Source organism: Trichechus manatus, unplaced genomic scaffold (assembly GCF_000243295.1).
Source record: "Trichechus manatus latirostris isolate Lorelei unplaced genomic scaffold, TriManLat1.0 scaffold00005, whole genome shotgun sequence".
Taxonomy (NCBI): Eukaryota; Metazoa; Chordata; class Mammalia; order Sirenia; family Trichechidae; genus Trichechus; species Trichechus manatus.
In genome coordinates this window covers 15,561,796-15,579,791 of record NW_004443941.1, presented here as the reverse complement: position 1 = coordinate 15,579,791, position 17,996 = coordinate 15,561,796, and the positions used below count along the sequence as shown (strand labels likewise).

The window sequence follows — 17,996 nt, the reverse complement described above, 5'->3', positions numbered from 1 at the left end:
CTCTCGTAAGGAGCGAGATCTTCTTCTTTCTCATCGGTTCCTCTGCTTCTTCCCCATGGCTTTTGAGTTTGATCTGACAGTGCAGCAGGGCCCTTCGTGACATTGCAGAGAAGTTTCTCAGTGTGTTCTCTGGGGAAAAGAAAAACTAGTAAACAACAAAAACCTAGATTCTGCCCCATGTAGGGATCCAGGGATAGGGAAGCAGAAGGGTGGAGCCATTCTCGTTGTGTGCCCATGAACGTGACCCAGCCCTGGCCTGCCCCAGCTTTGAAGCTGTAGGGTCTGGTTGCAGCCTTCACTTTGGGGTTCCCATGCTTTCCTGGTCCTGAGGGTCTCCTGCTCCCAGAGGTGGGTTGACAGAGCCACCCAGGCATGGCGCTCGGGGCTGGGCTGTGGCCCAGCTGACCCACTGGTTCCCCAGGGCCTGGCTGTCTAGGCCTTCCTTCCTTTAGCCATAAAACTAAGGAAAAACCAACCTTCCTTCCAAGCCAAGGCTGAAGCCAAAGGTTCCTGGGAATTCTTAAAGGACGGTATTGTACTCTGTCTTCATGGGGAGGAAGGGAAACTCATCAAAGGAAACAAAATTTATGACTGCTTATTAGGCATGTAAAACGGATTTTTTTCCTTCTTCTTAGAAAATCTTTGATCCTTAAAAACAACTGGAATAAAAATGTGTCATATCACTTTTCTTCTGACTCCAGGGAAAATATGATGTTTTCTACCAAATCCATGTACCGTATTTTTACCTAAATAATGTGCACCTTCTACCTTTGTTTGCCAAACGTGCCCTCCCCCCATAAGGTATGTTTGTAAGAGCACTATGCTAATTTTTTTTTTTTTTTTTTTTAACAGCAACTTGTTAAAAAAAAGGCATAGCAGCACTTATGAAATTACTTCACAGGGGGAGGGTGTGATCGGCAACAATGTAGAAGGTGCACGTTATTTGCGTAAAAATACAGTATTTAAGCATTAAAGCCCAAACCAGTTGCCGTTGAGGCAATTTTGACTCATGGGACCCTGCGTGTATCAGAGTAGAACTGTGCTTCATAGGGTTTTCAATGGCTGATTTTTTGGAAGTAGATCACCAGGCCTTTCTTCCAAGGCACCTCTGGTGGACAAACCTCCAACCTTTGAGTTAGCAGCCAAGTGTGTCAGCTGTGCCACCCAGGGACTATTTAATCGTTGTTGTTGTTACTGTGTGCCGTCAAGTCAATTCCAACTCATAGTGATCCTATATGACAAAACAGAACTGCTCCATAGGGTTTCCAAGGTTGTAATCTTTATGAGAGCAGATCAACAGGTCTTTTTTCCCACTGAACCACTGGGTGGGTTCGAACCTCCAACCTATTAGTTAGCAGCTGAATATTTAACCACTGTGCCACCAGAGCTCCTATTTATTTAATCATTAGACACACTTGAAGGAGATTGATAACACAAATAGAAATCACAGGCTCTCTTCTTCCCTTGATGGAGCCCAGTAAAGCTGCTCTGAGCTCAGAGCTTGGTACCTAGTCAGAAAAATCCAGCAAAGGTTGGAGAAGTCTGCATGAGCTGGAAGTTAGGTTAATGTCAATTGAAACAGAACCACTTATCTCTATTTCTTTCTCTGTCTTGGATTTGTCTTTGGGTTTGTGCAAATAAAGTTGCACAGAGACTCACGCTCATGCTAGAGAACAACTGGAGGCCCAAGCTTGGGGCTGGTCCAGATTCACATGGGGGTGTCCTGGATTCACATATGCACGTGTATGTCTCAGCCTGTGGAGATTTAACATTGAAATGACTGGAGAAGCTCAGTCCTCAAACCAGACTTGCTTAATTGAGAGCCATCATTTCCAAATGGATTAGTCATTTATGCATTGTTACTCTCATGGGTGGGGGTACTCAGTTTCTCTTTGTTGTATGAGGACATTATGTGCTTTTAGGGAAACAAGATTAAAGGCCATAAAAAGCCTATCTACGAAGTAGCAGGCCCCTCACCAAGGCTGGCATTAATGAGCAGATGATTAGAAAGCTGGCATAATTATATTCCACTGACAGAGCAGACCCTCGCCTGTGAGTGCTAGAAATGCAGTTAAAACCTTTGCTCATTGTACTGTTTAATCGACGAGGATTAGAGCCCTGAATTTGGTCTGCATTAGAACCGTCTAAATCAGTTAACTCCGGGCACTTGAAATTGTGCAAGAATCATTTTACTTCAGCAAGGGAGCCTCGACGGGCCTGATAAAGGAGAACAGGGAGGGTAAGAGGTATTTCTCTTGGCCAAGGCGTGCATGATTGTCTAAGCCAGCGGCAATAGCAAATATAGGCTTCCTGGCGACTGGGGGCTCAGGTGAATGCAGTAAGCGAGTGCTGTTCTGGGAGGCACAAGCCCTGTCGTCTTGCCCAGACTCTGTCTGTGTTGTCCTGTGAAATGTTAGGCAAGTCACGACCCCTCTCACCTTAGTTGCCTATCCTCCCTGCAGCATGGGATTTTGCTGTAAAGATTAGACTAGGCTCGCTGTGAGTCGGAACCGACTTGACGGCACCTAACAACAGCAACAGCATTATACAACCACTTTGGAAAATAATTTGGCAACGTCTTAGGAAATAAACATGTAGTTAGCCTATGACCCAGCAATTGTACTCCTAAGTGTATCCAAGAGAAATGGAAAAACGTGTCCATACAAAGACCTGTACTCAAATGTTCATAGCAGCTTTATTCCTAGTAACCCCAAACTGGAAAGAACTCAAGTGTCCCTCAACAGGTGAATGGATAAACTAATTCTGGTGTATTCACATAGCGGGATACTACTCGGTAAAATAAAGAGGAACAAACTGCAAGCAGATACAACCACGTGGTGAGTCTCAGAAACGTGATCTTGAGTGAGAAGAAGGCAGACACAGAAGAGTACCTGGGGTATGATTCTGCTCACACAAACACCCAGAGAAGACAGTGTCCACATATGGTGGCAGAAAACAGATGAACACTTGCTAGGGCCAGGAGTGGGGGCGGGGATGGACCAGGAAGAGGCCTAAGGAATTTGGGGGTGATGCAAAAGTTTCATACCTTGATTGTGGTGCTAGTGACATGGATGCATACATTTGTCAAACTCATTGACCTGTACTCTTAAAATGAGTGCATTTTTATTGAATAGAAGCCAAACCAAACCCACTGCCATCGAGTTGATTGCAGCTCATAGCGACCCCATAGGGTTTCTAAGGCTGTAACTCTCTACGGAAGCAGATTGCCACATCTTTCTCCCTCAGAGCCACTGGTGATTTTGAACCGCTGACCTTTTGGTTAGCAGTCATTCACTTTAACCACTGCACCACCAGGGCTCTGAATATAAATTAGACCTCAATTAAGTTGGGGTTTTTTTTGTGTGTGTATGTGTGAGTCTGAGTGTGTGTGTGTGTGTGTGTGTGTGTGTGTGCTTTAGGTGAAAGTTTACAGAGCAAATTAATTTCTCATTCAAAAATTTATACATAAATTGTTCAGTGACATTGGGCAATCCCCCCAATGTGTCAGCACTCTGCCTCTTTCCACCCTGGGTTCCCCATGTCCATTAGTACAGTTTTCCTGTCCCTTCCTGCCTCCTTGTCTTGCTTTTGGGCAGGTGTTGCCCATTTGGTCTCATATACTTGATTGAACTAAGAAGTGCGTTCTCCATGTGTGTTATTGTTTATGTTATAGGCCTGTCTAATCTTTGGCGCAGTGGCTATGAGCTCACGCTACTAGCTAAAAGGTCGACAGTTTGAATCCACCAGCCACTCCTTGGAAACCCTATGGGACAGTTTTACTCTGTCCTGTAGGATCACTATGAGTTGGAATTGACTAGATGGCAACAAGTAGGTAGGGTAATTTTTGGCTGCAAGGTAGACTTCAGGAGTCATTCCAGTTCTGAGGTAGCAGGGTGTCCAGGGGCCATAGTCTCAGAGGTTCCTCCAGTCTCTGTCAGACCAGTTAGTCTGGTCTTTTTTGTGTGTGTGAATTTGAATTTTGTTCTACATTTTTCTCCCACTCTGTCCAGAATCCTCTATTGTGATCCCTGTCAAAGCAGTCAATGATGGTAGGCGGGCACCATCTAGTTCTTCTGGGCTCGGGCTGGTGGAAGTCATGTGATCCATTAGTCCTTCCAACTAATATTTTCCTTGTGGAAAATTTTTTTTTTTTTTTAATGAAAAACAAACAAGCCAACAAAAAAAGGCTTAGACCAGAGTCTTTAATTTGGCCTATAATCCTATTATTTTCGCTGAAGGGGTCTCTCAGCAAATCACTGATAGTTTTAAGCCTCAGTTTCTTCAGAAGTCAAATGGGATTAATGATAGATACCTCATTGTATTGTTACCTGTTAAATGAGGTATGATAATACTGATCCTTACTGAGTGCTTTTGTGTGCCAGCCCCTGTTCTAATTGCTTTACAGAAATGAATTCTATGAAACAGTTGCGAACACTTCAAAGCACTATACGAATGTATATAGTAGTTCTCACACCTTGGAGGTGCTTGTTAAATTTGGGAAAAGGATAAAATGTACCACACAAACAAGTAAAGGATTACAAACAGCACTAGTGTGAACCATGCCGCATTCCTTGACCACACACGGATGACAGCGGGGGCGGTGGCCCAAGAGCCTACCAGGAGAACTGGGAAGACTCTCTGGGTTTACAGAGAACATGGATATTATCCCACAGGCCCCTCACAACATTAACTACAACCACGTAAATGCTGTCCATGGGAAGGCCTGGGCAGTATGCATATTAGTAGCTTTGAGGAAAAGATGGCTTTTCCTCAGCAACATTCGTCAGTGACATTTAGTCAACGTCTGTGTGCCTAATGAGCCAGGCAGGCACATTGGATCCTCACTACACACTGATGTAGTATACTGGATAGCTAATGATAATTATTATCACTACTAATGGTTATTATCACCATCCCGTTTTGCAATGAGGAGCCCAAAACCAAGAGGGATTGTTCCTTTCCCAGAGTTCCCAAGCTAGCAAGAGTTCCTGTCTTTCCACCATGCCACTTTCCAGTCTGTGATCAGAGGGCTTCTGAGCCAGAGTTCTGAGGAAAGAATTGGCCATGGAATGAAAGTAAATGGGCAGATCAGAAAATGACGAGAATTTCTAACATGAGTAGACATTAATTTAAAGGGGTTTATTGATTCATGTCGAGTGGGAGTAGATGGACTGTTCCAGGCTGGGGAAGAGGCAGTCTAGGATGTGGGACCCCTTCCCCAGTGGGTGAATATTTAGAATAATCTGGAAGGGAAAAGAACTCATGAGCAGGCAGCCTAGTTGGGAAGCTGGGAGAAGGAACATGAACGGCTTGTCACAACTTCTGCAGAGGCTGTGTGTAAGCTGCTGGGGCCCCAGCCCTTTTTCAATGCCAGTTGGGAGATGAGGGTTGACTCTGCCTTTGCTGTGATTCACAAACCTTCCATGGCCCCAAAGGTGCCAGATCTGACAGATGGCCTGGAAAAATCAGAGTTATCAATTTAAAAAGAAAAAAGATTTTATTGCCAAGCAGGGTATCTGTGGTGGGTCTGCTGCAATGGACGGTAGCTGCCTTGAGGGCAGGCTTTCTCCAGGCTGCTTACACGCGTCCACCCCCTGGAGCGTTTGCCAGAGGAGACCCTCGCTTGTCCAGCATGCTCCTGTGGATCCAGCTGGCGTACTGTGGAGGGGCTTCCTCTCATTGAAGCCTGGGGAAGCAGGGCAGGGGCTGCTCTTAATCCTGCTTACAGCTGAGCTGGTGGTGAACCAGACTTGTAAGGGGATTGGTGATGAGTCAACAGCAAAGCAGCCTAGCGTAGCGGGTCCCTCCCTCACTGGACAAGCCCTTTCACCTCTCTGGATCTCCTTTTCCTGTATTTAAAGTGAAAGATTGGGTGAATGATCTCTCAGCTCTCTTCCAGCTCACTTTCCCTGGTCCTCAGTGTCCTGGGGTCCAGTCCTGGCGGTTTCTCCATGAGACTGCCCTCCCCACGGGGTCTCCCTGCCCTGCACTGAACTCTGTTCGCCCACCTGCCTGACCTCTGGCTCCGTTTCTCCCTGCCTAGTGTGCACCAAGGGTCAAGTGGTAAGTGGCCAGTACCGGATGCTCGCCAAGCACGGCGGCTACGTGTGGCTGGAGACCCAGGGCACGGTCATCTACAACCCCCGCAACCTGCAGCCCCAGTGCATCACCTGCGTCAACTACGTCCTGAGGTGAGCACGGGGAGGGGGTGGGTGAGGTGCCCCAGCTTCCCAGATGAGGATGACAGGCCCAGGGAAACAGGGCTCCTCCCCGTCTCAGAGCTCTGCAGTGCCCATCAGTATGACTCAGAGGAACTTCCATGGGTGTCTTGGGAACAGTGGGATGCTTGGGATTTCCCTTTACGGTGTTTTTCCTGCCCCTTCCCGTTGCCTGTCATTCATGTCATGCCTCTGCCCCAGACGGGAAGACAGCACACAGCAGTCCATAAATATTCTCTGAACTGGGAAAAAGGGGAGAGAATTGCTCACGCTTTCTGGGAAAAGAAGATGTAACATCTGTACTAGATAGCACCTGGGAAGAAGGCTAGAGAAAGTCATTGCTAGGGTGAGACAAAAACACTCCCGCCTCTCGTACACCCCCGTCTCAAATACAGTAATAAAACCGCATCCAAGCAGATTCGCGTTCAGAGGGCATTCAAGTCATCGCTACCTACATGACCAACTTACTGCATAGCTCTTTACAAAATACAGACACAAGGTGTCCCTTCCCATCTTTTTGGCCGAGAGGCTTACCCGTCAGGTTTTCCATGAGTCTGGGGGAGCAACAGGATTTGTTGGGAAATGTGGAAGGTCTGAAGCACCCTCTTGTCCTGTCAGTGACATTGAGAAGAACAACGTGGTGTTCTCCATGGACCAGACTGAATCCCTGTTCAAGCCCCACCTGATGGCCATGAACAGCATCTTTGACAACAGTGGTGAGGTGCCTGTGTCTGAGAAGAGTAACTTCCTGTTCACCAAGCTGAAGGAGGAGCCGGAGGAGCTGGCCCAGCTGGCCCCCACCGCGGGAGATGCCATCATTTCTCTGGATTTCGGTGGGTGACTTTCACCTAAGCTGGGGCCCGTGGCACCCGCTTGGGGCAGAAAATCAAAAAACGAAACCCACTGCTGTCAGTCGATTCCGATTCAAAGCCACCCTATAGGACAGAAAGGAGAACTGCCCCATGGAGTTCCCAAAGAGCCACTGGTGGATTTGAACTCCTGACTTTTGGTTAGCAGCTGAGCTCTCAACCACTGCACCACCAGGGTTCCTCTTGGGGTGGAGGAGGTTCTTATCATAACAGGCCTCTTGCTACAGCTTTTCCTTAACCAGAGCTACCCCTTCCCCAAGTCTTGCTAATCATCTGTTAGTGGCCAGACTCTGTGCTGGGCCAAAAAGAACATCATATGTAACTGCCACTGAATAAGTCTGTTCTCCGTTGACCCGTAGTGTGCTGAACCAGGTGGGCTATGAGAGGAAGGTGTCCTGAGGCGGTGATTCTCTACCACAGGCAGTGAGAGCTGAGATACAGGGCGGGGAGGGAGTCAAGATCCGGTCCGAAGCCACTGGGATGCTTTCACAGAGAGAGGGCACAGCTCTGCCTGGGTCTTGAAGGATAAATGGGTTTTTTTCAGACAGAGGGGTAAGTTGAAATCATGCCGGGAGGAAGCATCCCAATAGCGTGAATAGAGAAGAGATTCAGGCTCACGATGAAGCTCTCAATACAGTGCTTCCGTAAGATGTGTGCCCACTGTCTGGGGATGCAGGTCACTGGGGCCCCGGGCAGAGTTTTCAGCGCTTCCCCCATTCCCATCCTGCAAAGTCGGGTGTGTGGACTGGGAATTCCCCTCCCATAGCCTTGCACTGGCTACTGGAGCGATAGCTCTACCTGTCTGTGCTTCCCCAGGGCTGACCCACAGAACTGCGTCTCGGCCCTTTCACGGGAGAATCAGGCTTTAAACCAAACCCAAACCCACTGCTGTCCAGTGGATTCCGACTCCGAGTGACCCATAGGACAGGGTAGAACTGCCCCATAGGATTTCCAAGGCTGTAAATCTTTACGGGAGCAGATGCCACATCTTTCTCCTGTGGAGCAGCTGGTGGGTTCGAACCACTAAACTTTCGGTTGGCAGCCAAGCGCTTTTAACCACCGTGCCACCAGGGCTCTTCCGTCACAACTTTACCCATTGCTGTGGAGTAGATTCCAACTCATACCGACCCTATAAGACAGACTAGGATCACCCCATTGAATTTCCAAGGAACAGCTGGTGGATTCCAACCACCAACCTTCTGGTTAGCAGCCGTAGCTCTTACCCACCATGCCACCAGGTTCCTGAAGGGCAAAGGGCCCTTAGATGAGATGTCTTGCAACTTCCCTGTTTTGCAGCAACACTGAGGCCACATGCCCAGTTCTCCTCCCATAACCTTCTCATCTACATTTTGAATTGCCCGTCAGGGAAGAGCAGCTCCTGATACGTTTAGTCTCTGAAAGTTAAATGCCCCAGAAGGGTTCTCCTTAAAAGGGAGTCTATAAATTGAATCATATCACCAGTAACCAGTTGCCGTTGAGTTGACTCTGACTTAGGGCGGCCCCATGAGTGTCAGAGTAGAACTGCACTCCGTAGAGTTTTCAATGGCTGGTTTTTTGGATGTAGATTACCAGACCTTTCTTCTGAGGTGCCTCTGGGTGGACTTGAACCTCCAACCTTTCAGTTGGCAGCCGAGTGTGTTAACTGTTTGCACCATCTGGGTACACCAAGTGGAATCTTAGCCCCAGTTAATGGACTTTTGTCCCAGCTAAGCCTCAGAGTGCGAGGGCCTAGCCCTTCTAGGGCCTCCTAGGGCCTTCTGTGCCCACTTTGGGCTCTCTGCCCCGGGGTGAGCCCAGTGGTTGTAGGTGTTAACAAGTTGGGCCCTTTTCTCCACAGGGAACCAGAACTTTGAGGAGTCTGCAGCCTATAGCAAGGCCGTCGCGCCCCCGAGCCAGCCGTGGGCCGAGGAGTTGAGGAGCCGCTGTGCCCAGAGTGAGGCCGGGAGCCTGCCTGCCTTCACCGTGCCCCAGGCGGCCGCTCCAGGCAGCACCACCCCCAGTGCCGCCAGCAGCAGCGGCTGCTCCACGGTGAGCCCCTCTGCCGCCAGGCAGGCCAGTGCCGTGGGTAGGGACGAGGAGAGGGCAGGCTTCTCCTGGCTTTCCCGCTGCCCTTCTTGGCCTCATCAAGCCATCACAGGCCACACCTAGGGTGACTGGGACCCCTGCCTGGTGTTAGAGCTGTTTGCTTACTTTCATTATCCATCCCCATCTAAATGATAAGTTCCTTGGAGATGGGGGCTGAGTCCCCCACAGCTTTGAGCCCCTAGCTCAGTTGCTGTGCACAGCAGCAACCTGCCTGCACAGGGCACAGAGCTGTACAGTTTCCAGAGCCCTACCAGCCACAGCCTTTAGCTCATTTGCTTCTCGAGACAACCTGTGAAGCAGCATTAGCCTCATTTTCTGAGGAAATGGAGGTTCAGAGAGGTTGATGAATCGGCCTGAATCACACAGCTCATACTTAGTAGCCCCTCTACAAATAGTTGTTCAGTGGGATGGAATTGAATCTGTGGGATCCTTCCATGTTGGCCTTCTGGGGAGACCAGTGCCATATCCTTGACTTGGTCCCCCTCCTTCCGGGCCCCAGCCCAGCAGCCCTGGAGACTATTACACGTCTGTGGATGATGATCTGAAGATTGGAGTGATCGAGAAGCTCTTTGCCATGGACACCGAGGCAAAGGACCAGTGCAGCAGCCAGGTGGGTGGCGGTGGAGAAGCAGGGGGTGGTGTGGCATGCCTGCCGCCTGGCGGGTGATGAAGGCTCATGTCCATTCTTGCAGCCTCATCCCTTTGTTGTAGAGACCAGTGGGGATGCTTGGCCAAGGCCCTGGTTTCTTAAGATGGAGAAGGTGCAGGGAAATGGAGCCTGTGGTCATGCCCTTCTCCCCCCTCTGCCCTCTGCTTAACCCAGGTCACATCCAGCTCTTCCATTCTCACCTCTCTGCTTATTTATCTGTCAGTTACCTGGACAGCTTTCTTAGTGCGCATGGAAACCAAAACCACAGCAGAACCTTTCTTTAAGGAAGCCCTACATTTAAAAAACATGCCCAGATTTATAAAACACAGAGGGCCATTACTCCTTTCACAAACATTTATCTTAAGATTCTTTGAAATAATCATTTTATTGTAAAAGCTTCTTAAAATGATATCGGAGTAACAAATTCTCATTTACATACAACTTGTCAGAAGCATAATACATAGGCCAAGTGTTCTTGCAAAAACTATGTAACAGGGATGAGATGGGTGATGTGTTTTACAAAGCCCAAGGAGACATCATAAATCCCCCATTCATTTTAGTCTGGCTTATTCATCCCCATTTCCCCCTTGCTCCTCACTTTGTATCTCTGTCCTGCCTGGCACAGGTTCTAGCTGTTCTGCAAAATTTTCCCTTCTTCAGCCCTTCACATCTGCCTCTCTCCTCGGAACTCCTATAGGATGCATTACTTACAGCACTTAAACATAACCATCTGCTTCCGCTCTTTAAGCATTTCCTATAGTTCTCATCATTAATAAGCTGTAGCACACCCCTCCTGCCCCCAGTGAGGCTATAGTTCTCTCAAAGTAGCAACTGTTTTTTCTGCTCCTGCCTGTGAGTATTCCCTATAGGGCCCAGCATGTACCGGAAACCTAGTGGGCGACCTCCAAAAGTCCCTCTACCATGGCGACTGGGCTGCTGCCCCCCACACAGTCCAGATACACCCTGGCACTTGCTGTGTGCTTAGACCTGTGCTGAGGGAGCTGAGGGAAAGGGCCTTTGCTCCCAAGGAGCTGGAGTGTGGACCGCAGGCCTGAGTGCTGGGGGAGGACAGGGGAAGGAGTGGAGGTAGGCCTGGCTGGTTTTATGGAGAGTGGGGCTTGCTGAGCTGTGAGAGAGATGGTGGGGTTTGCACAGTTAGGAGAGAGGAGAGCATTTCAGGCTGGGGCGGAACCCAATGTGTGTGATTGAGGGGAAGATGGAGATCCGTGATGCACGGTGGAGAGGGGATAAGTGCTTGGGAAGGATAGCATCACGTGATGGAAAACTTGGACACTAGGTGGACAAGCTGAGCCTTTTGGCCGTAAGGAGCCAGTGACTGGTCCCTTGGTGACACACATGGTTTTCGTTTGACTACTAACCTAAAGGTTCGCGGTTCAAACCCACCTAGTGGCGCTGCAGAAGAAAGGCCTAGTGATCTGCTTCTGTAAAGATTACAGCCAAGAAGACTCTATGAAGCAGTTCTACTCTATAACATATGAGGTTGCCGTGAGTCAGAGTCGACTAGACAGTTTGGTTTTGGTTTGGTTTAGGGAGCCAGTGAAGGTGTTTGAGCCAGGAGTGACACTGTTGAAGCTGTGCTTGGGACGCATGACTCTGGCAGTGGGCCGAAGGGACAAGGGGCTGAGCTGGAATAGCGTTTGTGAGGAGGCACCAACCACCACCCCTTTGCATTATCTCTCCTCACTCAGACTGATTTCAACGAGCTGGACTTGGAGACTCTGGCCCCCTACATCCCCATGGATGGGGAGGACTTCCAGCTAAGCCCCATCTGCCCAGAGGAGCAGCTCCTGCCGGAGAACCCCCAGTCTAACCCCCAGCACTGCTTCAGCACCATGACAAACATCTTCCAGCCCCTGGCTCCAGCGGCTTCTCACAGCCCCTTCGTCCTGGACAAGTATCAGCAGCATCTGGAAAGCAAGAAGACAGAGCCCGAGCACCAACCCATGTCCTCCATCTTCTTTAATGGTGGGAGCAAGGTGTCCCTGCCACCATGCTGTGGCCAAGCCATCACCCCTCTCTCCTCTATGGGGGGCAGATCCAATATACAGTGGCCCCCTGACCCACCATTACACTTTGGGCCCACAAAGTGGCCTGTTGGGGATCAGCACACTGAGTCTCTGGGGACATCACCGCTGGGGCCCGCTGTCACCTCGCCCCATCTCTCCATGTTCAAGAAGAGGTGAGTGACACAGATACTTGGCTGCCTCCACAGGGGCTGTGCTGAACAGGGAGGGGACAGACCAGCACCCAGGGTGGGATTTCTGGGTCCCAGAAAGGTGCCCCCACCCCTCCTCTCCCACTCCACAGCTGTCAGATTCTCCATTTCACCCTTCTCTCCATGCCAAAAGCTGAGGCTGAGGGACACCACCTCAAAGTACACGAGGCCTAGAGCAGAGCCAGCCTTTATCAGGGCCAGGGAAGATGGAGGGGAGACTGAGTACGGGAGAAGGGGGCAAGTGTCTTGTCAAGGGCCCTGAGCACTGATGTCTCTACTCAGGTGACCCCTTTGAGTGCCTTTCTTGTCCAGGGTTCATCAGCCAAACCACAGAACACAGAAAAGTATTTGAGTGACCCAGTTCTCTCATGGCGCCCGGGATGAGAAAAGTGAAAACGTGCCCACCCGTCTCCCTGCCCTTTGACCGCCAGGGTCTCCAACCTCCCTGGGTGGCACCCAGGCTCCCAAACTGCCTTCCCCTTCCTGCCTTCCCTTGGTGCCTTCAGGTCTCCTGAACAAGATGGTTTGGATCAGCTGAGAGTTGGGTTAGCTTGGACTAGTTGGGCGGTCAGCATGGTTGGCGTACGAGTTCTGGCTCCCAGGGTTGTTGGTCATTCTTCTCTGGGGCACTTGCCCTTTGAAGAAAACCCTAACTGGTCTTCAGTTATCAACAGAGGAGCAAAAGGAAGGGGAATGGTTTAGGGCAGGATTGAGAGCGGGGGCAGAAGAAACCCTCCTAAAGACTGAAATCACCTCACGTGGAGCCCTGTGACGCAGTGGTTAAGAGCTCGGCTCCTAACCAAAAGGTTGGCAGTTCAAATCCATCAGCCACTGCTTGGAAACCTTATGGGGCAGTTGTACTCTGTCTTCTAGGGTCGCTGTGAGTCAGAATCAACACAACAGTAACGGGTTTGGTGTTTTGGGTTGGGTAGCCACCCATGTAGCCAAAACTGAAGCCTGCGTGGGCGAGGTTGGTGGGTGGGTGGTGCCAGTGACGAATTGTTCAGCCTCTCATCAGGTGGAGGAAAGTGAGCAAGGAGGCAGAGGTATAGCTCAAGCTCACAGACCCACCACCCCTCCTCTGAGATCCTGCCCTGTGATCTCAGAGGCACCACAACCATCAGTATTAGGCAGAGCTCCCTGAGATCCGAGGAAGGCATGGGGCGGTGTGGTCTCCAGACTCCCTTATGGCCCACTGTCTTGGGCTCGGCAGGTCTGCAAAGGGGTTCGGGCCTCGGGGCCCAGACGTGATGAGCCCGGCCATGGTAGCCCTCTCCAACAAGCTGAAGCTGAAGCGACAGCTGGAGTATGAGGAGCAAGCCTTCCAAGACATGAGCAGGGTGAGCCACCTCCTGACTGACGCCACTGTTCCCTCACAGCCCTTGGGACAGGCTGGGCAGAGTTAGCTGAGAGCAGAGATCTAGGCCCTTGGGATACGCTAATACTGGCTATGAGGACCTCAGCATGGCCACCTGGGGCAGCAGGGAGGGCGGGGTGTGGCCCTTTGAGAGGAGTGAGCAGCCAGCCCCACTCCAGGCAGGGCTGCTCTGTGCCCTCCACCCCTGCTCAGCACAGGGACCTGGTTCTCTGGCCCTCTCCCCTCTACATCTCCCCTTTCCACACCCAGGGGGACCCACCAGACAGCAGCACTTCACATTTGATGTGGAAACGGATGAAGAGCCTCAGGAGCGGGAATTGCCCCTTGATGTCCAACAAGCCGCTGAGTGCAAATGTCCCCAATGGTGAGAAGCAGGGGCTGGCCTGGGCCTCCTGGGGGTACAGGTGGAGGGGTGGGGGTGCAAGGGCCCATGCTAGTCATTCTCCTCCCTCACTACCTGCCTTCCTACCTCTCTAAGCCTTGGTTTCTCCCTTATCAGAAAGGTGCAGTATTCCCTGCACCACCTTCCACACCCCAGCTGCCCCCTTTCTGGTGTGGATAACACTGTCAGAAATCTCTGGGCTCTGAGGTCCCGGGGCTGCCCCTAGTTCTGATGGCTCTGAAGGCCTTTTGAGAAGGAAGGGGGTGCTAGGGCTTTCCCAGTCTCTCCCCTCCCTCAGGCTGGCAGTGCTGGCACCACCCTCACTCTCTGGCTTTGGTTTTTCAGATGAGTTTGCCCAAAACCCCATGAGGGGCCTGAACCAACCCCTGAGACACCTGCCGCCGCCACAGCCACCGTCAGCCGTAAGCCCTGGAGAGAAGGCCGAAAGTGGGCTCCCCCCACATTGTTACACCTCCCCGTACCAGGACTACAGCCTGCCGGTGGCGCACAGGGTGTCAGGTGGGTGCCAAGGAACTGGAGCCCCACCCCAGGGTCTGACGAGTGTGGGAGGCCTAAGGGGGTGGGGACATGGGAGAGGCCAGCTGCCCTCACATAGACAGAGTTCAGTAACATTGCCTGATTTGGCTTGAAGGAAAGAAAAACTGCCCACAAACCAAAACCAAACCCGTTACCGTCAAGTCAATTCCAACTCATAGCAACCCTGTAGGACAGAGTAGAACTGCCCCATAGAGTTTCCAAGGAGCAGCTGGTGGATTCGAACTGCTGACCTTTTGGTTAGCATCTGAGCTCTTAACCACTGTGCCACCAGGGCTTCCCACTAAGCACTTGGAAAACAATCAGAGATTTTAAAAATTGCCTTCAATGAGTCCCTGCTGCACTCAGGTGCTGAGCTAGGATCCTCCACAGTGGCGCTGGGCACCTTGGTGGTCCAGCCCCTGTCTCCCCTCCTCCTGCATGGAGCCCAGTGCAGGGAAGCACTAGGCAGTGACTTGGAAAAAGAGCCATTTTCCCAGGGCTCAGGCCCCCTACTAAAATTAGAATTTGGGAGACCTAATTATTTTGCTTTGGGTTCTGATTTTGTTTTGTTTTTGGAGTCCCTGGGTAGTGTAAACAGTTAACAAGCTCGGCTGCCAACCGAAAGATTAAGTCCACCCTGAGGTGCCTCATAAGAAAGGCCTGGCAATCTACGTCTGAAAAATCAGCCACTGAAAAGCCTACGGAGCCCAGTTCTTCTCTGACACATGGGGTCGTCATGAGTCAGAATCGACTCAATGACAACTGGTTTTCATCTCCAGTTTCTTTGTCATCTAATCATCCAGTAACTCCCTAAGGTCCTGCTGACCCATCAGTGATCAGGAACCCCTGGGGAGGGGGAGGTCAGGACACGGCTAGAAACAAACAAGCAAAACAACACAAACGCAGGCTAGAGAAGTAGAGTACTGGGGACTGATTCGGCCACATCGAGAACGCCGTCCCCTTCTGGAAACTGTTGACTGAAGGGAACATTTTCCGAAGAACCAGGGAGGCAGGCGGGACTGTGAGAGGGCCAGAGGCTGCAATGTGTGAGGGGAGGTTGAAGAGAGAATTAAGGAAGGTGTGAGGTGGGAGGGGGTGAGGGCCAGGAGAGGGACACCACCAGGTTCAGCATAAGGAAGAGCTTGCTGCCAGGGAAAGGCACCACCTCGGGCTGGGCAAGCTCTCCTCCCCCAGAAGTATTACAGCAGAGGCTGGCAGGCCATCTACCAACTGCTCTTCAACAATCAGGTGACATCCAGGCCTCACTCCACCCTAAGAGTCCAGGAGCCTGTGTCTTTGACTCCGTTCTTCATGTTGTACGCCAGGGCCCTATGAACATACCTGGGACGTCACTCTGAGCTCAGGACATTCACAGAGAACACGCTGCTAGGTGGGTAGCCTGATGAGCTCTTGGGTATTGGGCTACCCCATGGGCCTCTTTTATGGGAGGGTTGAGCTGCAGCTACCTGATTCCTGCCTTCTACCCTGCTCCTCTTCATCTCTTACAATCTTGCTACACACAGATGTCTTCACAGAAAGGTTTCTGTTTGGCACAAATGTAACTCATGGTTTTGAAGAAATATATTAGACTGCTGTCCTGAATGACAGCGATTTCCTCAGCAGTGTGGATTGGGGCAAATGACAGTCCAGTGATTTAGAGTCCAGGCTCTAGGGAGGCAGGGCCAAGACGGCGGAGTACTCAGACACTTCCGGTGGACCCTCTTACAACAAAGACCAGAAAAAACAAGTGATTCGATTATATATGGCAGTCTGGGAGCCCTGAACATCAAAGGCAGAGTTGAGAAATCAGACTGAGTGGCAGGGGGAGGGAGAGACTGTTCGGAAGCAGCAAGGCGTTGTCAGACCTGACCCAGCGAGAGCCTGAGCCCTTCAGGCCTGATCAGCTTGAGGGTAAGCGGTGAGGCAGGCAAGCAGCGGTGTTCAGGAGGTGGGTTTTCTGCCCCAGGAGAGACCCAGCACCAGAGAGTCTACACAGCCACCCAGAACCAGTGAGAAGCAGCCCTCCCTGGCAAAAGATAAGTAATTGCATCCAGCCTACCACGCGGATCAAAAACACCTCCCTTAGGGAAAAACCTCTCTCCCATTTACCTCCCTGCTCCTTGCTCTGCACTGGATCCTGGACCGGCTTTACAAATTGCCGAGTCCCCTGGGCCAGAAATAGGATCCGTCACACACCCAGAGCCATTCTCCCTGCCTTGGAGAGTGAACAAATTAACAAACGGGAAAAAGTAAAATGCCAGCTCCCCTAAGCCAGGAACCCAGGGTAGGCACAGCTCCTTTGCCTAGGCGCAGGCATAAGGGATCCACGGACTTTGAGTGCCTTTAGCCCTGTGTAGATTTGTGTGGGGCCATCTCAACAGCGTAGGCCCTCATTACCACGGTAAAACAGGGTATATACCGGAAGTCTAACTTCAACTGTTTCAGCTGTGAAGTGGCAGGTTCTTGACATTTGACACTGCTCTGCCCATTAAGCAGGGTCTTCACCTACCCACATCAGGTGCCTGAGGACTGGTAGCTCCACCCATGCCACCTAGCCACCTGCGATAGGGGCCCATGAATAAGAGGTGCCTCCCACCCCGTCCTTACAGCCAACAGCATTAGGTGCTCATAGTCCAGCTATAAAACCCACCCACCTACATGCTCTAGGAAACAGGGACACGCCTTCCTCCTGGACAGTCGGGGGCGGCCGTCAGCCGCCTGCCTTGCTCAGAGTGTGTCCCCCTCCTGTAGTCAGATGCCTGTGCCTACACCAATCACCCATGCCTGTCCAGGACTGTAAGTAAGAGCCTACACCACACACTTGGTGGCTATCTACCTGGGCACCTGAGCTGAATCCATACAGGAGGAGTGGGTGGACTCCTGAGCTCACATACCTAGTAACAGATCTAACCACCTGGTGATAGGACATTAGAGCTTCAAAGTTGTCAATAATCAAACTAGCTCATACAAGCAGCCTATTTGGGCATATCAAAACAAAACAAGAAGCTAGGACATAGTAAGCAAGCATAAAATAAATATAATAACTTATTGTTGGCTCAGAGACAACAGTCAATATCAAATCACATAAAAAGGCAATCCATGATGGCTTCAGCAAGCTCCCAAAATAAAGAATCTAGTAATTTTCCAGAGAAGGAAAATTTGTTGGAATTACTGGAGGCAGAATAGAAAAGATTAATATACAGAGCTCTTCAAGAAATTAGGAAGGAAATTAAGCAAAACACAAAACACACAATAGAGGAAATTAAAAAGATTAGAGAAGAGCATAATGACAAATTTAACAGGCTGCAAATATAGAGAGACAGCAATCAGAAATCCAGAAGATTAACAATAAAATTTCAGAACTAGACAACTCAATAGAAAGACATAGGAGCAGAATTGAGGCAATGGAAGTCAGAATTAGTGAGATAGAAGATAAAGCACTTGACACCAACTTATTTGAGGAAAAATCAGATAAAAGAACTAAAAAAAAAGAAGAAACCCTAAGAACTATGTGGGACTCTATCAGGAGGAATAACCTACGAGTGATTGGAGTACCAGAACAGGGGGGATAACAGAAAATACAGAGAGAATTGTTGAAGATTTGTTGGCAGAAAACTTCCCTGATATCGTGAAAGATGACAA

The 17,996-nt window shown here is 50.4% G+C and overlaps 1 protein-coding gene across 1 annotated transcript in view; it reads left to right on the top strand.

The window, feature by feature from the left end:
- Nucleotides 1-17,996, top strand: part of EPAS1 (endothelial PAS domain protein 1) — a 53,427-nt gene that overhangs the window by 30,981 nt on the left and 4,450 nt on the right. Inside the window, exons 7-14 of the mRNA XM_023734703.1 lie at nucleotides 6,044-6,191; nucleotides 6,837-7,051; nucleotides 8,925-9,115; nucleotides 9,672-9,782; nucleotides 11,531-12,021; nucleotides 13,271-13,397; nucleotides 13,685-13,799; nucleotides 14,163-14,336. Coding sequence (XP_023590471.1) covers nucleotides 6,044-6,191; nucleotides 6,837-7,051; nucleotides 8,925-9,115; nucleotides 9,672-9,782; nucleotides 11,531-12,021; nucleotides 13,271-13,397; nucleotides 13,685-13,799; nucleotides 14,163-14,336 — 1,572 coding nt within the window. The remainder of the gene's footprint in view (nucleotides 1-6,043; nucleotides 6,192-6,836; nucleotides 7,052-8,924; nucleotides 9,116-9,671; nucleotides 9,783-11,530; nucleotides 12,022-13,270; nucleotides 13,398-13,684; nucleotides 13,800-14,162; nucleotides 14,337-17,996) is intronic.